At 40.7% G+C, this 25210-nt stretch overlaps 1 protein-coding gene across 1 annotated transcript in view; it reads left to right on the forward strand.

Moving 5' to 3' along the window:
- Window positions 1–13338: 13338 nt before the first annotated feature.
- Window positions 13339–25210, forward strand: part of SLC36A4 (solute carrier family 36 member 4) — a 93575-nt gene continuing 81703 nt past the window's right edge. The window contains 6 exon segments of the mRNA XM_071432776.1: window positions 13339–13360; window positions 13363–13446; window positions 21669–21792; window positions 22316–22406; window positions 23428–23516; window positions 24786–24881. Coding sequence (XP_071288877.1) covers window positions 13339–13360; window positions 13363–13446; window positions 21669–21792; window positions 22316–22406; window positions 23428–23516; window positions 24786–24881 — 506 coding nt within the window.

The following is a 25210-nucleotide window of genomic DNA, read 5'->3' on the forward strand; positions in this document are numbered from 1 at the left end:
AAGATCCAGAGCACAATTCTTTACTCAAGAATAGACACCGCCGGGGAATTTTTGTCTTTTATTTAAAGAACAGCAAGATAAGTAAGAAATTAATTCTACATTTAAATTTCAGTATTTCCTTGCATTCTTAGGAAAGCAGAGGATTTTTATAAACAACTGCTCCAAATACTGGTAGATCTTTCGAACTCTGTGAGCTTCTTCCTGAAAAGAAAGAAAGAAAGAAAGAAAGAAAGAAAGAAAGAAAGAAAGAAAGAAAGAAAGAAAGAAAAAACTAAAACATCATGCAGCCCATGATGAGGGCAAGCTGTTTATAGAAGCTCCTGAAACTCTAGTGCTTACATATTTAGGGGAACATTGTTTAAACTTTTAGTCTGCTGCTTTTATTTCCTAGCAGCATGGATGCAGCCAAAGGCAATGCCTCTAGTATTAAATGACTTCTTTTGTACAGGGGCCAACTTTCAAGCCCTTTTCCCCTTCAAAATAGGGAGACAATTTAATTGAGAATGATGCATGGCATATGCCAAATCCTAAATTATGTCTGGGAGTTGTTTAGGAAGCTTTGAGCATAAAAATACCCCAGGCTCTATCCTAACAATTAAACCGTTTAAACAATCACTTGCTGTGTCTAAAGACTGTGCCCAGGCTTTGTTTAATTTACTGTTACTGCTAGTAGAAGTACATGCTGGTAAAACAAAGTATCTCAGACTTTATCAATTCTGAGCTGTGCTTAGATGCTGAATACAATCCAGAAACAGATAGGCTCTATATTGAAATAAAAGGAGATATTTCCCACTAAAATAATCCGAATACCTATTGACTAGCAATACATGCCAGCATATTCTCACTCCATATCTCATGCCAGGATAATTCCCTGCTTTGTATTCTGCCTGCTACATTCACCAAAAAGATGGATGATTAATATTTATAGATGTCCTGTAAAAGTAACAATCCCAAGTGGATGAGTTCATTATTTGCTGTCAGCTGCACCAAGGCTGGTCCTGCCCCCTAGCAACATCTCTGCTTTGCCCTCCCTTCCCCTCATACAGCACTCTGTACACTACAGATGCTGAGTGGCATTTTTAGCTGCTGCCTTCCTTGAGGACACACATTTGCTTTTTGGGAGCAGTGAGGAGCCAAGCTCTGCTGTTTGGCATCTTTCCTGCCACCTCCTTGCAGCAGCTTCAGTGACTTCAGCTCTTTGTTCACGTGACGTAGCTACAGACTCTGCCTCCTCTGGAGATGGCTTGTGCAAAACAGGAGGGGTTTGGCTCATGGTCGGAGGGAGGGAATTCCTTGTTCACCAGAGGTTTTCAAGACATGACTGGACAGGGTCCTAATCTCATGGAGGCTCAATGTCCCATGAAAGACTGGACCAGATGATCTTTGAAAGAGACTTCCAAATTCTGTGGTTGTTGTAGGATGCAAAGTCAAGAGTCTGCGCTCACTTTTAGGATTTTCTTCTTCTTCTTTCAGTCCCCTCGTTTTTTTTCCTTACAGGCTGCTGTTCTGTAGTTTTCCATGCAAGATTTTAACCTTGCTGTCGGAGATGAGAAGTAAGCTTTCTGTTTTAACATAAGCAGTGAAAGGTTCGTGAGCACAGCTTCCTTACAGGGATCAAATTCATGGAGGTAATAGAAGAATTCCATGTTCAGATTTATTTTTTTCAATCTCAGCTCTGAAGATCCTATAGTGACTTTTGAAGAAACTAACAATATTTGAGTAACTGAGTTTACTGAAGTTACTCTGAAAAGTTATGCAAAGTTACTTAGAAAAATTCTGAGAATGTGGGTTAATTTCTAACATTATTCTACTGCAGACAAGGTTCTTACTTGTTCAGTACCTTAATAAAAAAAAAAATCTGAATAAACTGTTTGGTGCATGGATGCAGCCACTAGATGGGAGGCAAGAGCTGGTTAGGAACTGGGAGCATGAGCTGGGGCTGCACTTAGGGAGCTCCTATCAGCTGCCACTGCCGGCTGTGATATGCCACCCTGGAGCTGCACACTAACACATCTGGGACCACTTTGACCAGTGTACACCGGGAGGTTATTCACTGAACTGAAATTTTTAAAATTAATTGATAGCAGTGGTTATGAACTGTTGAGGAGTGGGATATTTTAAAATAACTGTATTAATTCTCTGTCTCTAAATGGCTTTGCCATAGGAAATTCTCCTCTTTAATCTGCAGTGCTGATGGAAATGAACACTGTCCACATTAACTGATCTATGTGTTGTCTGTTACAAATAAAACTGCCAAAGGCTTTTATTGGGCAGGAGTGGTATTAACCGATGTGTTAGGAAGATGGAATTCAAGTCCTTCCAGTGTTGCAGAATTTCTGTGTAGCTTTAGGCAAGCTGATTTTTTTTCTCTGTATTTCAGTTCTTCCTCAGCTTCTCTTTTTTTTTCCCTATTGAAATGGCATATAATGGAATTTCCTGTCTTTCCCAGTGGAGATTAATACTGTGTTAATAATAAGACTGTGCCATCATAATACTACACAATACAGAAGTGTCTTCCAGCAATTTGTGGATACATTTTTTACTAAGAAAAAGTCACAATTTTTCAAAGCTTTGTTTGGCTTCTTATATTTAACTTTAGCCAGGATAACAGGAATCTGATCCAGCCAGTTACATAAAACTATTTGTAGAAGCTAAAATATTTTGACAAAGTAAAATATTAAGAAATGGAGTAATTTGAAACAAAGAGACATACTAATATTAGCCAAAAAGGGTGTGGTTTGAGTAACCAGAGGACTAAGCTCGTAAGGTAAGAAATTAAGAGCTCAGATGAAGAAAGTAGGAAAAAACTCAGTTTAACCCTAGACACTTTGCTGAAGCTTTTAATATAGTGACAGAAACAGTAAAATTTGGACTTGTGACAAATGACTTCTGTAACATCCTGGTGGGATGTGGAGTGCAATCCAGTATGAGTGCACTGGCACATCCTATCTTGGGAGTTAGAATAACTTTCCTGAGACAGAGGGAACCAAAAGATCCCTCATCTCCACCTTTACCAGCTTTGGCAGTGTCTTAATATTAGATCTGGTGCTCCTTTTGCCTTTTTTTTTCCTCCTTTAGCCAAGAAAGTGTGTTTAGTAATGCTGCGGACAGAGTTGGTCTGTGCACAGAGCAGCTGACTAGCATTGTTCGAAGAAAGAACAAATAAGAACACCAAAATCAGAACTATACACCAAGTCCTTGTTGGAGTCTGGCTGCCTGTGCTCAAGGGCAGCTCTGACATGGCCTCATCATGCTCAGGGCCTTGCCCTTGGCTTTTTGTGGATCCTGCCCTGCTGACTTGCTGGCCCTGCTCAGCTTTTCTAGCTGGGTGCTGTGAGATGAGGCCATGTCAGGGGGGCACTGTCCTGTCCCTCACTGTCACCTGTACCTTATGTCTCACCTGCTCCTGCTGCTCCCTGACACTGTATTTTCCATCCTTGCTGCTTCCCTTGCTACTTCTTTTTTCTTTTGAAAATTTGTCTTGCTTTATCCTCAAGAAAACAGGACAGCAACACTAACAACTTCAGACCATCTCCCAGTGAAATAGTCATTCATCTTCTCCCTACAAAAGATGATCTAAATGATGGCCAAATGTGGAAAGCTTCCATTAAAAAAACCCTCTCTTTTACAAAAAAGAAAGACATTAACTCCTGTTGTCAAAATCAAAACTTAGTCAATATTGTCACTATTTCTCCTTTAAGAAGTTTTAATAATGTTTACCATGAGAAAAAGCAAGCACAGATCTCAAATCTTGGCTCAGATCTTCCTATAATTTAATATTCTAATATTAGCCTCAGGCTGAGTCTTACCAATGCTTTTAACTTCTGTACCCATTTGGGCCACCAAAAATACCATAAAACTGATTATTTATCAAAAAAAGCCCCAAGCACTAAGCACTTTTCCCTGTGTGAGGAGGTACTTTAATGTTTTCACACTGAAAAGATTGGTAATGGATCTTGCATACCTGTTGCTGAAATTGTGCTTTAAATATGCTACATGGAGAAGGTGGATTTTGCTTTGGAGAAGTAGGAGCATATTCTGGCATACATAAATTTGAGCTTCCAAAGTTTAATCCCTGACATGTACAATGTAGTCCTCCACTCCAGATATTTTAACAGTTTCCCAGGTGCAGTCCAGTATTAAGAGTAAGGGTTGGCATCCCTGAGATCACCCCTTCCACCCCTGCTGTTCAGTGCCATTCATTATTTGCTGCTGCTCAAATTCAGACAGGTATGTCTGCACCCCCAAAAGGAGTAAGTGCCTTGTCTGACCCTGGAGCTCCAAACTCAAATAATGCTGTAGAGGTTAGAGCCTGATTAAGGATAGATGGAGATGTCCCAAAGGAGCTGCTGTCCCCTGTTGTACCTGTGATATCTAGGAAGGATGAGGCAGACACTTCTGTTACATGACCCACTGTGCTGCTAACACAGGAGCATCAGCCTGTGTTAGAAAACCTTCTGTGTCCTCAGCACAGAGTTTTAAAATCTTCTTGGAGGACTAAATAGCATTTTAAGCCCATGTACTCTTTGACTAGGCATTCAGATATCCTTTCTCTCTCCTGCCAGATTCTTAAACCAGCTTTATTATACAGTGAAGGGAGGATTTGTCCAGGATAGTTTCCTATCCCAGCAATATTTGGTCTGCTCCTCTGCTTCTGCCTCCTCTTTCCTACATTAACAGCCTTTCATTAGCAAAATGTGAGAATCATAGAGTGGTTTGGGCTGAAAGAGACTTAAAGATCATCTAGTTTCAATCCTACTTCTGGCTAAAATTTGACAAACTACCACATACCTAGAATACAGATACATAGAGACATTGCTCATTTGCTTCTCTCCCCTCCACTCTGCAAGAAGTGATAGTCTTTCTCCATGGAGTCTCAGGATGTTCCTTGGCCTGGATTATCCCTTAAGAGTAGAAGTGTTGTGCTGAATATGGGAACAATTTACACAACACTTTAATTTGTGAAATGCAATTGAACTAGTACTAATTATAGTGCTGTAGTGTACAGAGGGGAAGTTGACTCAGACTGAGTGAACTGAGCAGAAATCACATCCAAACTTTCCTTCAAGCATCCTACTGCAGTGCCACCAGAACCAGCTGGTAAATGTCAGCAGTTAATATTTCTGTTTTCATACCGTCTTAATTTGTCTGAATAAGCCAAGGAAAAAATAACTATGTCTCATTTTCCTCACTGGCTATGGTGCTGTGGAGAAAGCTGTGACTGAAAAAGAATATTGCAGGCATTTTTATTCAGAGTGGCAGGGAGAACTGGACTCAGAAGATTCTGGCATTCATTTCTGTGCCCATTGGCTACACCAGACATGGTTGATTCACAACATTGCTTTACACAGGAAAGAAGCACCTTGCACAGCAAACATCTGCTTTCTCTCTCCCCCTTGCCCATGCTCTGCTCTTGCTCCAGCTACAGACAAGGGAGATTCTGCAACTTCTTGGCTCCATCAGGAACCGGGTGCTTGTTGACCCCCTCTTCAATGCATCTACACCACAGAACAAATTCTGTACTTGTAACCAAAACAGGGCATGATCCTTTTTTTTTTGAGCATGAGATAGGATCCCATACACTTAAGGTTTACCACCCTCCAAAATGAGATTGCCACATCCAGCCTTGTTGGGAATAGTATGTGTGCCAGTTGTGCCTAGGAAAGTGCAAGCTCAGCTCTGAATCATACCAGGTTTTAGATTGTAATTTAATATAGATTATCACAGAACACTGATTTTACTCACATCTAACAAGCTTACTGGTATAGTCAGTCTATATGCCTATTTTCTGGGATATTCAGCTTACCCACAAACCAGGACTGGCACACATGCATCAGGATATCACCTTTTGAATTTTGAAGTCATGCTTGCCCTTTGCTAATCAATAGTAGTCTCCACCAAAATTTTCCTATTTAGAATATAATTTGGTGATGCAAATTGGTGGATTTCCAAACATATATATATACACACACACATACACACACAAATTCACACACACACACACATATACATATATTAATTATTTCCAGACTATATGTAATCCTTTGATGCAGAATGCAGTGTCTCTACACTCTTACCAGAAGCAGAGATCTTACTATGAGCAGCCATGGCTTCCATGAAGCAGCTCTTTGTCCCCTTAGTCCCTCTTTGTAGTCACACCTTTATTTAACTGTTAAAAGCTTTGCTATTTTTGCTGCTGACATCACGCTTATCTCAGACTTTTCAGCTGAGAAAGGAGGAAGAAGGAATAATGAAAAGGGTTAGCAAAAAGGGAAAAAGGGATAAAGTTAATGGTGTAATTTCTTTTTATGCTACATACAGAGCTGTAGCTGTAAATGGGTACCAGTACCCATTCTATTGTTAGAAGTCCACAGCCAAATATAATACTCAACATTAAATCAATATGAATTATTATTTACCTCAGTCTAAATGTGCAGCACTTGTAAAAGATGGATATGCTGATTATTTTGAAAATGTCTTTGTGAAATAAAGAGCAGAATGAACTTCTGTATAGAAGGGGAGGTGTTCACTGTATTGATAAATACCATTCAAAGTCAGTACTCCAGAAAAAGACAACGTTGTCAATGCATCCTTTAGTTCTGGTAAATGCTTTATTTATGGGGTTTAGGATGGAGTTTTATGCAACTGACAATTCAAAAGCAAACATGGCAGTTAACAAAGAGTTAGATCTTTAAGGAGAAAACTGTTTTTTCAGGTTGTATTAAGATTGGCTTCTAATTACAGTGTAGCAGAACTTCTCCATGAATGGAAGACACTATTCATTGTGTTTAAACAGAAAGATGAAACAATGGCTGATAATTTGTGACACTGACACTCCATGAATGGAAGTAAGTGAATTTTTTACTCCTCTCCTTTACCCTTGTCCTGGGAGCTGAGTGCAGGAAAAAATGAAGTCTGGGAGAAAGGTGGTTTTAGATTTTTTTTTCTTATTTCTCATTATCCTGCTCTGTTTCATTTGCATAAATTAAATTAATTTCCCCAAGTTGAGTCTGTTTAACATGTGATGGTAAAAATTGAGAGCTCTCTTCCTGTCCTTATCTCAACTCACAGACCTCTCATCATATTTTCTCTCCCACGTCCAGGTGAGGAGGGTAGTGATAAAGTGGCTTTGGTGGGCATCTGGTGGACAGCAAAGGTCAACCCACCACAGTGGGCTGAGCATTACCTCCAACGTGTGAAGCAGAGCAGCTCAGAAGGGGGGCAGAACCTGAAACCATGCTTATGCAGCTCCAGTGGGCAGGAGGCTGCATGCAGGGGGGGAAATGGCGCTGCTCTCAAGCACAGCAGCCAAAGTGCAGCTGTCCAGATGGACGATTGCTCACTTGCACATTGAATACATGATACAGACAGAAACAGGCCATCAATTATTTTCTAAACTACTCACATTGGGTCTGGCTATAAAGAGAGCGTGTGTCATTGATTTTATGCTGCTCTACAGGGTGGCTCCTGTGGATGAAAGGACAGCTTCTAAATGCTTCCTGAATATGAGTGGCTGACCTGAGTTTCTAAGATAAATGCCAAATGGTACACTTTGTTTTCACAGACATTAAATAAAGCTCAGAGCAGATGAGAAAGAGCTTGATTACCACGTTTACTGAATAAATTATTACCAATGTAGGTACTTGTATGTATACAGCAGTTGCAAATTTCAGAGTAAGAAACTGATCCTAGGAAAATCCTACAGATGTCCTTACTCCAGTGCTCAATTGTCTGAATGATCATAGATTTTCTAACATCTCATGCTTTCTAACCCTTTCCAGGAGGCTTCTTTTTTTTTTAATTGGATGTGATTCATCCTCTGAAGTAAATTGAAATTAGCTAGGCAGCTATTTTTAAATTCCTATAGTTAATATTACCTGCAGCTTTAAAAAGTATTTGCAGTTATCACCTTTTAATCACTAACTGGCTATGGTTTTATGGTGTCCTACAACTTCTTTTACCTCAGGAAGCTCAAGCAGGCAGATGATCATCCTCCTCTTCACACTCCTCTTTGAACTGCTTCATAGGAATACAAGGGCTGTACAAGCCTTGCAGCTGGTAGAGGGAGAATCCTCCCAAGACACATGAAAGAAGTCCCTGCAGTGCATGCTGCAATGTGGATTTTCAGTGCTCTGAGCTGTAGTTCTCTGGAGTTTTCTCCTGAATTAGAGCAGACTTGGGAATAATGCTTTGTGCCATGGGCTGTACTAGTTTCCAAAGCAGATGTGAATCATAGGAGTGGGAGGGTGGCTGACAGCTACCTCAGGGCTCTGCTGGTGGGCCATGACTTTTTGTGATATTACAGCTATGGGCACCAAAAGACCTATGCCAATGGATTATATCCAGCTGTGAAAAACTATGAATGGTAGAATTTTTAAAACAGGAATGGTTTGTCTTACACCATCAAAGTTCTTCTCCCCTCTCCTGTCATCTGTTTTCAGTTCTTGTGAGTATACTAAATGCCCTAGAAATGTTACATGAGGATACATGAGCTGTTTGAAGGTGTAAAGACTGCTGGAATACTGTGGGGGGACTGTGGAAATGGAGGAAGACAGATTTTATACATTCTTGTCCACAGTGCTTTTTGGGAGCTGATTGAAGAGGCCTGTTCCCTGACAGTTCTGGGATATAGTCTTGGAGAAATCTGACTAGAAGTCCAGAACAGGGCCATGACTAAAACCTCCCTGATCCTTTCATTTGAGAATACTCCAGGACAAGACACAGCTGACCATAAGCTGGAGTGAGATATCAAGATTTGACAGTGTCTCTGGTCATGAGCAGAACTACAGACATCTACCTAATTTCACAAGCATCAGGGTATGTCTATGCAGATGCTTAAGAGCATCTGGAGAGTTGTATTTTTTGGACACCCTCAGAATTCAAGCACTATTTTTCAGATTGTAGGACTCGTGAAGTTAGGAGGACAATATGGAAAAGTGTTGTGAATCTGAGGCACTGCCCAAAATTATCATATGATCTCCTTTAGTGCAACTTGGTATGTTTACCATGCAGTACATCTGTTTTTTTATTTATAGATAAATAAGAGCTGACAAAGATTCACAAGTATCTGAACATTTGTGACATTTTCCCAAGTGACCTACTTATTGAAGGGATACTGTACTTTGACTTTGAAATGTACTGAAAGAAAGTTGACACTGGCAGCCCACCAAATTAAACAACAAAAGCAAACCTTGATGTTGGCAATGCTTGAATGATAAGTCCCAGCACATGCAGATCTATATGCAAATAAAGATATTTTATTTTCATTAAGTGACAGATAAAATATTTTACTTTACTGACATGATAATGATTCATGTTGGGAAAAATCCTGTCGGCTTTCTCAAATGTTTCTGGTATTTTAAATGTGCTGATAATTTCTATTTGAAGTATGAACCACCACCAGCACTTTTGACAGCTGCAGTATCTTTTATAATCATACTTACTCTTCATCAAAGCTTAGGGAGAGTCAACACACCCCAAGCTTTTAACATTTTGTTACTAAACAGCTATGTTTTATGGATTCCTGTGGGGGCCATCCAACATTTCTGTGTTACAGCTGTAGCAATCAAACTTCTGAGCGGCAGTTTTGGAGGTTGAAGCATATTTGTTGAACACAATGGGCCTTTTATGATCTGTGTTCTTAAGTGGTGACACTGACAACATGCCTGCTGTCTTCAGCCACACACCTCCTGAACAACTACAGGCACCAGGGGATGCTGGGGGCCACCCAGCTGGAAAGCAGCTTGGCAAGAGGGGAGTGGGCACCCGGCTGGACACCAAGCTGAATGGGAGACAGCAGGGAATTCTTGATGAAAGGAGGCCGGTGGCATCCTGGGCTGTACTGGGCAAAGTACTGACACCATGGCAAGGGGGGTGACCAGTCTTTCCCTCTGCTCAGCACCAGTGTGGCCTCACCTGCAGTGCTGTTTTCAGTGCTGGGCTCCTCAGAGCAAGAGAGAAGTACACAGACTGTAGAGAGTCCAACCAAGGGCCACAAGAATGAAGTGAGTGGAGCATCTCTTCCATGAGAAAAGACTGAAAGAGCTGGGACTGTTCAGCTGGGAGAAGAGAAGACTCAGACAGATCCCATCAGTGTCTACAAATAACTGAAGGGAAGTTGCAAAGAGGATGAAGCCAGGCTCTCTTAACTAGCATTTAGTGCCAGAACCAGAGGCAATGGGCACAAACTGAAACACAGGAGATTTTCTCTGAATATCAGGAAACACTTTTCTGATGTGAGGGTCACCAGGCACTGGCACAGGCTCTCCAGAGGCATTGTGGAGTCTCCTTTGTGAAAATATTTAAAAGCTGCCTGGATAGATACACATGGCCATGCTTTGCCAGGGTGGTGGGACCAAATAATTTTCAAAGATCCCTTCTAATGTCATCCATTCTGTGATTCTAGGAAATACAATGGAAATCAAAATCTGGACCTCCTTCCAAAATTTTTTCACAGCAAAGAAAGGCGAGCATCGCATGAAACTTCATATCAAGATATTACAAAAGAGTTCCCCATTTGATATACATCAAACCAAGTCCTTCTAAAAGCTTGAGTCTCCTCCTGTCAACTGCAATTCTTTAAAGCAGCATTACAACACTGAGTTTTTAACCACAGTTTAAGATTTTCAGCGCTCAATTTTTGTACCAAGAAAAAGAAGGAAAATAAGAACCCTTGGGAATGGGCTGTTACAGACCAGCATACGGATCGTAAGGAACTGCTGCGAAAGGAAGCACACACTTGTAACTAAGGAAATGAAAAGAGATAAAGAAATATATACATGTTTTCAGGTTGCATAATCATAGACTCATAGAATGGTTTGGGTTGGAAGGGACCTCAAAGTTCCAACCAAAGCAGTGATATAAATCTTAGAGGAATGTCAATCATTTGCCAATCAGATAGAATTATAGTCTACAGGCAGTTGGATGGCAACATAATTGAGGCCTACCAATGGCTCATTAAAATATCATGCAGAGTAATCACCTTGCAAGGTACTACCTGAGTAAAAGTTAAAATACAAATTGTTACAAAAAACAGGAGTGAAAACCCCTCAGACGTAGGCAGAAGGGTTTTAGTGCCTTTGTATGGCTGCACTTCTGGCGTCCTCAACTGCAGCTGAACATGGGGGATCCAGAACTCACAGAAGAAGGGAACAGGAATTAAGGAAAGATGGAATGGCATCTCTGTGAAGGGAGATTTAAATAAATTAGGACTCTTCAGCCTGGAAAAGAGACAGGAGAGAGTATGGCAGCGATCTGTCAAGAATGACTTAGACAAGGTAAATGCAATAATTATTTTTATGCTGCAAGACTAGAGATTATCACGTAGCAGGCTAAAAAGGCACATTTTTTTGTACCATGCATGAGCAAATTATGGAATTCACTGCCAATGGAGGGTCTGGAAGCCAAATATATAGCATCACAAAAGGAAGATTCCATGAAGAAATGGAAGTCCCTCAAGACTTTAGCAGCCCCAAAGCTAAAGCCCACAGGCATCTGTATAGTTGGATTGTATATTGAAAATGTATTTCTGTATATTTAATTGGTCCTTGTATTTTTTTCCCTAAAAAAGTGTGGAAATTTAGCTAGAGTATAATTTGGGTTCAGATAGACCTAGCAGAACATCTATTCTAACAAGGGGGATTTAAGCAGACAAAAAAAAACATTACTGAAAATGGCCCTTAAAGATTTTGGGGTTAGCTTTTAATTAAAAAAATTAAAAATGGAAGAAGTTGGGTATTGTACTCCATCTAGCCTTGTTGATCTGAAACGACAGAAACAACATGAGTTGAATTCATGATTTCTAAGAGAGATGCTGTAAATGCTATTCAGAAAAGGAGGCCTATGGTAAACAAGTGTTTGGTGTCTGCAATATTCTCATCATAAAGTCATTTTGCTTTGATGGATGGATGCCTAGAATTTAACCAGATGCAGACATTAAAGCAAATCCTTCTATTCTTACCAAAGAGAAACAAAATGCAGATTACAAAATCACTAATTTCTATCACATTACAGTATCTCCCATGTGTTTTTGAATATTCATTGGTCACCACTGGTTACTCACATGCTAGATATAACTTTTGGAGCATATTAGAAAAATCTCTCAAAGCACACAACAAACCTGCTCCCAGAAAAAATAATTTTTATGGAAGTAGCAGCAAGTAGTAGAAACAAAGTTTTCCATTGGGTAGGATGTGAAATAAACATGTATCATGTCCTTAACATCTCTTCAATGTCTACACAGGATTTAGTGAGTCAAGTCCTGAGATGCAATGACAAGGTAGAAAGAATGAACACTCAACTCAATACAACTTTAAAGATCTGGTAATTTTATATTTTCTTGAACAAAGTTTGGCATTGTTATAAACAAAGTAGAATATTGCATAAATGCTCGACACAAATATTGTAATTAGTGAGTCAGTTCCTTAAATCAATAACCTGCAGTCATGGATAGCCTACTGGGAACCCTTTTCTAAAATAAATTTGATGATAATAGCTCATGCACATGGCTCATTTTTTTAATGAAACTTTGGAGGAGTATTTGGAATACACATAGATTTGACAATTGAAAATGGATGCTTTCCCCACTGGAAATTCTTCATAGTAGATAAATTAATTAATGATGTATGTCTAAAGATGACTGAAGTTTATGAGAAGCTTCAGAAGACTGCATTTCGCATTTCTCTTGGGTAGAAAAAAAAAATCAAATTACTTTATCCTATATTCTCCATAAAAAAAAAAAAAAAAAGTTGTTGTAGGAAAGCAGCAGCTGGAAACGTTATTACTTTAGTCAAATCAGCCATAGATATAGGTAGTTCTGCTGAAGAAATAGTGGCAGGAAAGAAGAAATACTGGAAAGCAACTAGCAAAACAGGTTAAGGTAGGGAGGTTAGTGGTTAATCTCCTAGAGTTCCAGATGCTCAGCTCTGCTGAACTCTTCACACTAATCCCTGTTTGCCGTCTTTGCCGATTAATTATGGCTCGAAGCTTGCAGTGCCCCATCCAACGCCGGGCTCCCCAGCCCTGCCAGGGGCACCGCTATATGAGGCCAGCACAGCTGGGCCGCAGCAAAGCCAAAGAGCATCCCTAAGGATGACAATGATGTCATGGTTAGGGAGCGTCTGGACACTGCTTTTAGTCACACGCTTTGGCTTCAGGTGCTCCTACATGGAGCAGGGCTTTGAAGATCCTGATGGACCCCTCCCAAGTTGAGACACTTCACGACTCCATGGGCTGGTGCTGCCGCGGGGCAGGAGGCCGAGGCAGACGGCGGCCCCGCACCGGGAGCGGCACCGCCTCCCTCAGCCCGCGCAGGGCCCGCCTGCCCGCCCGCCGCCCTCGATGGTTCGCTCCCGCCGGGCGCATGCGCCGCGCCGGCCGGCTCCACATCGGCGGAAGGGCGAGCGGAGCCCGGTGGGGCGATGGCCGGCGCGGGCAGGGAGGAGCTGGGTGAGGCGACCCGAGCCGTGCTGCCCGGCGGCGGCGGGGGGGCGGCTGGCTGCGGGGCGGGAAGGAGGGGGCTCGAGCGCCGGGACCGGCGGGCCGGTCCTTACCCCCCCTCCGCTTCGGGAGAGATGGTTCGGCCCACCGGGGATGCGCTGCGGCGCTCGGCGCGCCGAGGCGGGCGGGATGAACCATCCCACCTGGAGTGGGGGTGGGTGCTGCGCTGCGATGTCTCCGCCTCGCTGGGGCCGCGGCGGCGAGGGCTGAGTTGCCGGGACCGAACCGGCGGGACCGGACCGGCGGGATCGGGACCGGGACCGGGGCCGGGCGGGCTGAGGGCAGCGCAGCCCTCAGGGGCTCTGCGGGGCGGCAGGGGCCGCTCCCCGGGGCGCCAGTCGCACCTGGCTGGCGCTCGGTTTCTTGATGAAGTCACGGCTTCCGTAGAAGTTCATGGAAATACGTTCTCTTTGCATCGGCGATGCATTTATCTGCCCTGCAAGGCTGGGTTGGGGTTTTTCGGGGCATATGTGTATGTGTTAGCGGTATTGTATTTATTGCATTTACAGTATATTACTCTTACCACCTTTAAATCTAATTGATGGAGGACACCTAGATGTTCATCTCTTAGTTTTTCTGCCCATGGGTGGACAAGTTAGCTCGTAGTAGGTTTAGTTATAAAGTATAGTTGTGGCTGGGCTAGACACATGGAAGATCTCATCTCAGAGCTGTGTTTTCAGAATCACAGAGTGGGTCCGGTTGGAAGGGACCACAGTGGGTTCATGTCCTGCTCGAGCAGGGCCATTCTAGAGCTCATGGCACAGGATTGCATCCAAATGGGTTTTGAGTATTTCCAGAGAGGGACAATCCACAGCCTCTCTGGGTTACCTGTTCCAGTGCACGGTCACCCACACTGTAAAGAAGTTCTTCCTCGTGTTCAGAGGGATCTTCCTGTGCATCAGTTTCTGCCCACTGCCTCGTGTCCTAGTGGTTGGCACCACTGAGCAGAGCCTGGCTCCATCCTCCCGGCACCCCTCTTTAAATGCTTACATATATTGGTGAGGTCTCCTCTAAGCTGCTGCTTCTTGAGGCTGAATGAGCCCAGCTCCCTCAGCCTTTCTTCATTAGAGAGATGCTTCAGTCCCCCAGACATCCTTGTTCCCCTGCTAGGAATCTGAGGATTAATCTGCAGATTTTGTCCTGTCCCATGGCAATGATAGGACTTGGAAGACATGCTTCAAATTTTGTTGTCCCCAAGGCTGATCCATCTTGCATCGAGAGATTTTCACTTTGGAGGAACGGTTGCTGAAAGAAATTTTAGAGCTTTTTTCTTATTTTTTCCCCCATAAGTTCACACATAAGACAGTTTTTCCTGTCAGAAGCCCTAGAAGCTGGATTTTCTGTGTTATTAATGATTTAAAAATGCAATTCCACACCTGATAAGAATTCCAAAATCTTTTGCATGGTTCAGTGCTATTTAATACTTAATAAAGCTGAAGTCTTGCCAATGTGTTGTCACTTAAGAGTGTGTTAATTTTAGAAATGTGTGGCTTGGTCTAGACAGGTTAGTGGATTATTTAAGACTAGTGTCTGTCTGGATAAATGATCCGTTGTGGGTTGGGGTAAAATTGCTCCTCGGTAAGTGTGCAATAGCTATGCAGACCTGTGTGCACTTTGGTTTAATAACTGCAAGTGTGCCCATTTTATGAGCCTTATGGATCCAACAGTTATGATGCAAAAGCAAACACTTCCTCCTGCTTATTGTGAGGCGTTATTGACTTTCAACATTTGCTTAGAAATAACCATTCTCAAGATTAATACAGTCTACCACAAAGCTGAATAAATCTACTTTATTAAGTTACGGTCTGTAATGGAGAGAAATAAATGATCCGAGATTTATTTTCCAAAGAGAAATAAAAAGGGATGCAAATAATTGCATGAGGCATAGCTTGGAGTTCTTGACAAACAAACACAACAAAAGCTGATGCTCACTTTTACTGTTTTGGAAAATGTAATTATTAGTATTTAATAGTAATTTTTAAACCAGATGAGATTTTCCTTTTCAGTTTTCAAACTGAATAATATATTTTATTTTGAGCATTTTGTTTGTTTATTTTTATCTCTCTTATATTCAGCAGGAGTAGCTGTAGTGGAAAATAAAAAGGCAGCTGGCTTGTCTATGGTTTAATGGTGTTATCTGTTACTTCCCCCTTGAGCTAGGAAAATTTACCAAGGTTTATCCGTCTGGGCCAGCATGCCCCTAGCAGTACCATTCATAGTTGCTTTGTCTTGCTCTGTAATTTCTTTGGAGGTGGTGGAAGCATGTGACTTAGCTGATCATGAGTGCTTTGTGGACAAAGCTGTACTGTGCAGTGAGATGTCCTCTGGAGAAGTGCTGGGAGGGTTATTTGTAGGCTAAAGTACCTAAATACCTAGGCAGCTATTTCCTTCTGTGGTTGAGGGAGTAACTGAGCGTTACTTTGAAAATAATTAGTCACAATGTTTCCTTTGTAATTAAATTTGTCTTGAGAGCCCTGTTCTGAGAGTTGGATTGAAAAGCCTCTCTGCAGAACAGAGGTAATACATGGATCATCTGGCAACTGAATGCACTTGCTGGGAACACTGAGCCTCTCCTGTTGTCACAGGTGTGGCTGCTGCCAGATATAAATGTTTATTCTGTGTTAACACTGCAGTGAAGACTCCTTGAATGTGTCTGCTTGTTCATAATTCAGTCACTAACTTTGTCCCATAAGAGCAGCCAGCCCTGGTTGGTGACAGAAGGTCTGGGTATGTCCCCAGGATCATGAATATGACTTTTCATAGCCTGTGGGAAAATATTAGCATAAACCTGCATTTTAGGCTCGTGTAAAGATGATGTGGTGCTGATTTTCTCTTTTATGGAGCATGCTGGCCTAGTCAAAATAGCTGCTTGTTAAATTGAATCTTTATCCCAATTACAGAGGCACTGGGTCACCCTCTGTTTAATAAACACAGTTCACAGTTTGTGAATCTTGGGCAGTTTCTGGCCCTGTGGGCATGTTCTTGTGTAGAAGCTGACTGAGCAGTGAAGTGTGTGCAGGACCTCCTCTGCCTACTGCTTTTTGCTAAGCACTTAATATACGTGTGAAGTGTTGCTCCAACAAGACCTGTGTGTTTCTCTCCCATAAATGAGTAAAACCAGCTGATGCAAACAATGTTATGCTACATCCTGTCCCCCAGATCTTTACAAGCTTGTATGTCAAATCCACTTCATTCCATTTGCTGACACTGACTTCAAAAACCTGAAGGGACAAAAACCCCAAGCAAATGAAAACCAGACCATATTGCTAAATTGGATTTGGAAAAGGGGTTTTAGACATGAATTTGTCTGGTGCGTGACCTTCTCCAAAGGAATATTAGAGGATCAAACTTGGCTTTTATTTTTAATATCTCCTTTAGCTTGCTATGCCTGCCTGGCAAACTCCTTTATTCTTTTGTCACTGTTTCTTCCATAAAATGAAAATGATGGAGATCGGTTTTATCTCCTATGGTGCTGAGTGGTTCAGTTAAATTTGGAGGTGTTAATTGCTTGAGTAATATAGAAAAACTAACTAAAGTTCTTGGTGAAAATTAATTTCTTTGGTGAACTTTTGAACTAGAGGATTTCTTCAGTGTGCTTGAAAAGCTTGAGAATTAAGTAAATTTAGTAATAGTTCAAAGGTTTCTTTGCACTATGTCCATAAGTGTTGGCAAGATGCTGGCAAATTCTAGGGGATAGAAAAGTACGTGTGAAGACACAAAATTGGGAGTAATAGTTGTAACAATTTTAACACTATGGATTTAATCTCTCTGTGTTACTGCCGGTTGATTAATGGTTGAAATTTGGGTCTTTGAGGATAGAGTGTTGACATTTATGCATGATTATAGTGTGATGTGCAGCTGTAATGGATCAGAGATTTATCTCTCCAGTGGCTTAAGGAATTAGTTTCAACATTGCTGTGATAAGGCTGGAGAAGATGAAATGCACTTTGTGTTGCCTTGGTTGATAGCGGTAGATGCAGAGCTTTTTGGCACCCTGCTTGCATGGATGTTCACAGAAGAAAGCAGAAACAGTGTCAGTTTAATTAACTGTTAAAGACAATCAGAAGACAGCATTTGATCTGAAAAGATTTTTGTGGTGGAATGAGGAGGAAAGAAATTCATATTGGGTGATGGAAGGGCAGGGCTGAAAATTGTCTGGTTCTTCGTCTAAGTGAAAACAAAAGGGTGTGCAGAAATGAATTTCCTTATTTTTAGTTGTGCTGAATGATGATAATGCAAAATTTTCAGGGGCTTCTGTGGCTGATCACTGGGTTGGATTATTCATAGTGTGTTTGGGTGCAGCCAGGACAGTTTGGTGGAGCATGGATCTAATGTTGGCTGAGGTGTGCTCTGTACCATGTGCTTTGTGAGAGCAGCAAGACACCTTCATCTCTGATTCAGGTATGACATGCATATGCTGTTCTTGTGCTGCAGTTTGAGATTGTGTTTAAATTGCACATATTGGACCTTTGTAGGAAGGAATCAAAGTAAATGTGGGGGTATTCAGTGCCAGTTTTCTGGCAATGACTGTGGATGTTCCAGAATAATTAATTTCAAGCTAGATCCAAGTATGGAAAGCTAAAGCTTTTTTTGTCTCGTGCTACAAGTTTGGACCCATTCAGTGTGGATGTTACACAAACCTGGATGTTGCTGTGGGTATGGACTGTGGGACACAGCCACACTATTCCAACAGAGATCTGTTATCAGATGAAAACCTGTGCTTAGAAAGTTGCTTGATCCACACCTCCCATTAATGTCTCAGTACCATTACTGTTAATGGGTTCACATTTTTAGGCCAAAGCTGTACATCATGGGATGAAGGAGGAGTGATGAGGAAAAGAAGCAATTCAAGAGCATTTTTATGACTAGGATAGAGACCAGATAGCATTCTTGGAATGTTTTATATAATGCAGTATTGCAGAGGAAACTGTACTAAGTCATAACCTGTATAGTTATGACAGTGTGAGTTGATGATGTTGCTGTAGCCTGTGTTTTAAAACTTCTAATGGAACTTATTCTCAAATGCATTGTTACATTAGAATAGGAACAGCGAACTCCAAGCCTTAGTGTGCATATTGGAAATGGATATTCTTGGGTCTAATTTAAGCCATTTCTGAGAAGGTGGGTGAATGGGGCAGTGGGACAGTGATAACAATAACCCTGAGATGACTAGATGGCTTTAAGCATGGAGACGTGACTTTTCAGAAGAAAAATAGCTTGTGTTAGGAAAAATTTAATTACTTGAAAGATGAGGGGAGTGCTTGAGTATATCTAAATCTATTCTTTAAGGACTACCTTTGTGATCATAAGATGGGTCAGGAAGTTCTGAGAGAAAGTAAAATGGGATGTCTAAATAAAGTTCAGAGTCTTCTGTGTGTCATCTAGCTACATGGTAAACAGTGTAGATGTATGTATATGCCAGACGTTCCAGTCTCAGGTTGCAATGAAAGAAGAAAATTTTACTTTTCTCCCTTGATTGAGCAGTTGCTGATACTCACCAAAGCTGTTGGTCCTGTGGGTCATGCTGGTCCTGTGCTACTGCTAAATAAGAGCCTGACTTGCTGCTTCTTGTCATTATTGTTTAGCATTATGAAGAGTATCCTACAAAATGTGATGGAGATAAAACTGGAAAATTAATTTAAATATTATTTCTTTTATATGTTGTTGAATTTCATGTGATCACAGACTTGCAGGCTTCTAGTTTGGCTTGTTTCTTCAGATTGTTAGTTTAGAATCAATACTTTAAAGAATGAAAATCAGCCTAATCAATTGCTCACTGGGTGAAACTTCTGCTCCCTCTGATCCCTGAGGAGGCAAACTTTTACTCCAGAGTATGCAGGTCTTTGTGAGCATCAAATGTGCCCAGCAGGGACTCAGAGCTGAGGGGGAGGATGGTGGTGGCATCCTCAAGAACTAGTCAGCACAATGCTGTGGGAGCAGAGGGAGGGAACTCTGGTGATCCATCTTTTGATCAATTCATAGACTATGTGCCACGTACAGAAATGTGGTGAAGTCCACCCTGACTTGTATAATTAGAATATTGCTGAGTATAAATTTGCTTTACAGTGTACTTTCTGGTTGGGTCTCTGACCTCTGATTTTTGCTCTTGACTGGACATCTTTGCTTCTGTCAAGTGCTTTCATTACTGGCTTTCAGCTTTTCAGACATGAAATTTTGACAACCTTTTGGTGTTTTCAGGAGAGTTTGAGCTATATGATTTAATGTTAATGACTTGGATAAGCTGCTTTCTGCTTTGTGGGATTTTACAGTTGTTCTACAGTTTTTCTTTAGAAGTTGTTTAGCATTGGCTTCAGTGTTCTGCTGGTGGGTTAGACATCTCCACGACTTCATAAAAACCTTAATGATTTGTTTAATGGCTATGGTGGGTTGACCCTGGCTGGATTCTGCGTGTCCACAAAAGCTATACTCTATCACTCCCCTCCTTAGCTGGAGAAAATGTAACAAAATGCTTGTGTGTGGGTTGAGAAAAAGACAGGGAGAGATCGTTCGCCATTTACTCACCATGGGCAAAACAGACTCAATTAGTTGAATTTCTTATCAGTCAAATAAGAGCAGGGTAATGAGAAATAAGAATAAATCTTAAAAAAACCTTCTACCCATCTCTCCATTCTTCCCAGGTTCAACTTCACTCAGAATTTCTCTACTTCCTCCCCTCCAGTGGTGCAGGGAGATGGTGCATAGGGACTGTGGTCAGTTCACCACATTGTTTCTTCTGCTTCTTTCTCTTCGGTGGGAGAACTCCTCACACTCTTTCCATGTTCCAATGTGGAACATGTTTCCATGTTCCTCTCCCATGGGAGAAAGTCTTCTGGAAAATGCTCCAATATGGGTCCCCATGGGGTCACAAACATGCCAGCAAACCTGCTCCAGACTTAGACTCTTCTCTCCATGGGCCCACATGTCCTCTGCCAGGAAGTCTGCTCCAGTGGGCTTCCCTTGAGGTCACAGCCTTCTTTGAACATCCTGCTCCACTGTGGGGTCCTTCAGGAGCTGCAGGTGGATGTCTGCTCCTCCATGGACTGCAGGGGAATGTCACCTTTGGTGCCTGGAGCGCCTCCTGCCCCTCCTTCTGTGCTGCAGGACTGTTCCTCTCACATATTCTCAGTCCACTCTCCAGCTGTAGCTACTTGGCAGATTTTTTTTTTTTCCTTCTTAACTCTGTTATTGCAGAGGTGCTGCCACCATCGCTCATGGGCTTGGACATGTCCCACAGCAGATATGTCCTGGAAGCAGCTGGCATTGCCTCTGTTAACATGGGAGATGCTTCCTGCAGCTTCTCACTTGAAGCCACTCTGGTAGCCCCATTACCACCAAAACCCTGACACACAATGCCTGCTTTGTAACATAAATGTTACTGTAGTGTGGTTTGTTTTGTTGGTTTTTTTTTTAATACAAAATGTTAACATTACAGGGAACTTGAGACTTATTCAACATATTTTATGAATGGATACTGTGGTAGGCAAGTGTAGGGTAAATAATCTTTTTGCTCTTGGCAGGATTTGCTTTGCTTAACTGTAGTAATTTAAAATGGTTATAATTTCCTCAACATTAAACTGGCATAAGATGTTAGTTTTGCCTGAAAGGCAATTTTGTTCACTACTGACTGCTTGCTGTTACTTGGTGCTGTTACTTAGCTGGAATTTTATGCCAGTTTAAAAGGTTCAGGAAATTGCAGCTTTCAAAGCATGCAACCTGATTCCTGTATTTTGGTTCTTTCTTCAATGAATGGAGATACTTTCTGTGGTATCTGTCTTGCCTCTCTGAGTGCAAACTTATTGTTTAATTCTGAAGTAGCTACCAGCGTTTAAGATGAATCTCACCCTTTTGTAATGATGGATGACTTTTCTGTTTTGCTTTATGTTGCATTAGCTTGCAAAGTGATTTAAACTAGTGACATTTTCATGATAGAAATTTGCTTTTCTTAACGAAAAACTGTAGTGTTTGGGAATAATAATAATAGTAATGAGATGGTGTGTCACTTTAAAGAGAGAGACTATCCTGTGCAAACTTGTGCTCTATATATCTGATTAAATAATCTTTGTATTTAGGAACATGTTAGAACCTCATTGTATGGGAAGTTTGAATCATGTCTTACTTCTGAACTATAAACTTGTTTGTAATGCTAACGTAGTGTTACCTCTGTTGTACAGGCATGGAAGTAATGAAGCCTTTAATTGATGAAGAAGACTCAGATGGCATCTCAGATGAAGAGCATGAAAATACTTTCCTGCCAGTTAAGACGCACTACCAGCTTGATAATGAAGAAGGCATTACGTATGTGTTCATCTTAAGCTTGTTTAGATTTCTTGCCTCTGTCTTGTTTCTTATGAGCAGTTTTCTGAACTCTGAAAGGGTCTTCTTGGACCTGCAGAACAGTTTTGTGGTTATACATAAGGACTTTGCATAATTCTCCCAAAAAACAGCCCATTTTGAGTAGGTTCTCACTTCTTTTGAAGCTAACAATGTACTGGCTGTAAAATATTTCAAGGTTCCTATTTGTAAAGTGATTAGAACTATGAAAAGATCTATGAAATGGCTGAGAAATTAACATCTCACAAGCTGGAGTAAGGAACTGAAGATCAAACTTCTATTTGAGTGTTCTATTTGAGGGTGCTCATGTGTAAGGATGAATAAAAACATTATTTGAATGTGTTGCACTTCCTTTAAAATAGCTGGACCACTGTAAATTTTAAGTTGAAACTTGAAATTTATAATTTTATTATAGAGAAAAGGTGAGGTTTTGTTTTTGCCCTCTACCCCATCAGTGTGTACTTCTAATGTGACATTTTATCCTCAGGTTTATACAAACACTGACTCACCTCCTCAAGGGAAACATTGGAACTGGGCTTCTTGGTCTTCCGCTTGCAATAAAAAATGCTGGCATTGTGGTAAGAATTCTTTTTTCATAGACTAGAAAAATCATCTAGAAAGATTTTCAGATATATGTCCTGAAAAACTAAAATCTCAATGCTTCTTATTTGTCACTGCCATATTGATAGAGTTGTGTCATTTCTTCTCTATAATTTGGGGAAATCAGTACTGAAGATGAAGATTTTTTTTTGTTTTATAGGAAGTTACTGCTTCACCCTGAAGACTTCATTGCATGAGTTGCATTTTTGCTTAGCCAAAGTATTTTTCTGGTCCAAACAAAAAGTTTGTCAGAAAAAAAGAAATATCTTCATTTACTCAGACTCCTGTGATGTCTCATGGGAATTGTTTCTATGGGGCTGTCTTATCTTTGTACAGACTTCTCTAGAGACAGATTGTATGTCTTAGGATGAAGCATCAGTTTGTTAAATCAATCTAGTTTTTCTGCAAAAATAGGGTATAGCCAAGGTTGTTTATACCTGGTAACATACAATGCATTTCCTAGGGCAGGGTAAATTTAATCAAATGAAATTTTCACCTTATGACTAAATAATCCTGTAATTCCATAGTACAGGTTGTTCAGTTTGAGAGTGAAAATTACATGGGTGTAAGGCAAGTTCCTTCTGTGAAAACTTGTGGTCAAGCATTTATTCTGAAGCAAATGATTTAATTTCATAGTTGTCTGGAGCTTGTAACTTTTGCTGTCATTGCAATTCAAGTGGTTCAAACTGCTGAATTGTGCAGTCTATGCAGTCTTCTTTCTTGAAAAACTTTTTGGCAAGTGAAACAGTTAAAGGAGTGAAGTACTCATTTGGTACTTAGGGCTTGATCACCCCTGAATAGCCTTCTCTTAAGTAGTGAACTGAAAATAAGGGATGCCATGAAACATGAGCAGCAGCATCCTCCTGACAGTGAAAAATTTTTAATTATTACATTGTTTGCTACAATGTGAAATTTTTTCTTGTAAAGATTTTTCCCCAGCATACTTCCATGAAAATTTCTGTATTTCCTGTGTCATCCCTTTTTTTTTCCCCATACCAGGTTGGACCAATCAGCCTTGTGTTCATAGGAGTTATATCTGTTCACTGTATGCACATCTTGGTACGTTGCAGCCACTCTCTATGTCAGAGGTAAATGTGGAACTATTCATTCAGTTGCTGAGTTTGAAGTAATTTTTTTAATTCCTCTTTTCTTTTTGTGATCTTTGGTCTACAAATACTCTGGTACTGTAGCAGTTTCTTCTGTCAGTTTAGAATCTTCTCAAATTCTTGAGAATTTGTGTGTACCTAGTAATGATAGCTGTGCTTTGTGCAACGCATTGAAAAAACATATTTGTTCTCTGCTCAAACACAAAATGAGGTTGGTTTAACTTGTTTTTCCCAGTACCTTCTTCCCTGCTGGCAAATAATCAGGTCTTTCTCTTGGCAGTTTTAAATGCTTATTTTAAGTCCTTCTTTATATTCATAGAGCTTCTGAGTCTTCATAGCTTTGAAAAATGTAAATAATCTATGAATGCCCAGTTTATAAGTATTTTATAGGAGTAAAAGATAAAGTAAGAAATACTGTTAATGTCTTTCATGATTATATGTGAGCTCTGTCTCTGAATTGTGGCAACTTGATTCTTTGAATATGTAGTGCTGAAGGAATGTGTTAAAATGATGCTATTGAGCAGATAAGTATTGAATATTCCTCCAAGTGACATGTGCAGTACTGTGGGCAAGCAGTTACTCAGGTTTGACTGACAGAGAATTTTGATTAATAGTGACTTTCATTAAATATTTTTATTGTACTGTCAAGTGTTAAGGAGAAGCAGTGGGAGGGTCTCATGTTGCAGAGTGCAATGAACTTTTGAACTGAGTAGAATCACAAAACTATTAATGTCCCTGTAGCTGGAAAATCTATTTTACCAGATTAATATGATATTGTACTGTGAACAGACCCTGTCATTCCTGAATTTTTCCTGTGTAGTTTTGAATGGTCTTTAAAGTTGATGACTGAAATAAGATCATCCAATCAATTGTGATTTACTGCTTGTGCATCAAGACTTGAATTCTGTTTAAGTTCTTTGTAATTTTAGATTTGAGATTAATTTCTTAAGCTCATATAACAAGAATATGATTTTGGAGTAGTTTATCCAAAAAAACCCTTGTTTTGTAAGAAACTCATTTAGTACTGTTGAACTGGGGGGAAGCAGCACTGTGTTTCACGTGCTTGCAGAGTGCTAAATAGTCCTTGCTGGGGTAAAGAAGCCCAAACCATACCTCTGAAATTCAGCAGCAGAGTGATGCCACAGGTGACAACCTGGTATAATCATGGAAGACCAACAGCATTTTCAAAGTAGGGTTCTGGGTCATCATAGTTTCTGGTAACTCTGTGTTTTCTTCACTTTTTGATTTCAGGATGAAGAAGTCCTCCCTGGGATATAGTGATACAGTCAGCTGTGCCATGGAAGTGGGGCCCCTGACTGCTCTTCAGAAACGAGCTTCTTGGGGCCGGTAAGTTTGAACTAGAATTTAATCGAGTAAATTAATTTTTAGAAGTTAATGGCTGCACTTGGAATGATTAGGAGATGTCTATTTTACTAAGATTTTACCTTCCTTAAAAATGCTCTTATGCAGTGTTATTTGGTATTTCCTGCTGCCAGTGGTGATTTGGGAGGATGTCTGACTTTATTAGGTACATCAATTTTCAGTTCTACAAGAGCTCTGAAAAAAAAGAATTCTGTTTAGTAATATAGGAAGAGATGTGTTATAACCAGAAATGCATTCTGTGTTGTCTAATGCAATGAAGTAGTTTAAGTTTTCATTCTCTTTTCCCAACATTT

The sequence above is a fragment of the Agelaius tricolor genome, unplaced genomic scaffold (assembly GCF_023055355.1).
Source record: "Agelaius tricolor isolate 1412-34295 unplaced genomic scaffold, bAgeTri1.0.p SCAF_9, whole genome shotgun sequence".
Taxonomy (NCBI): domain Eukaryota; kingdom Metazoa; phylum Chordata; class Aves; order Passeriformes; family Icteridae; genus Agelaius; species Agelaius tricolor.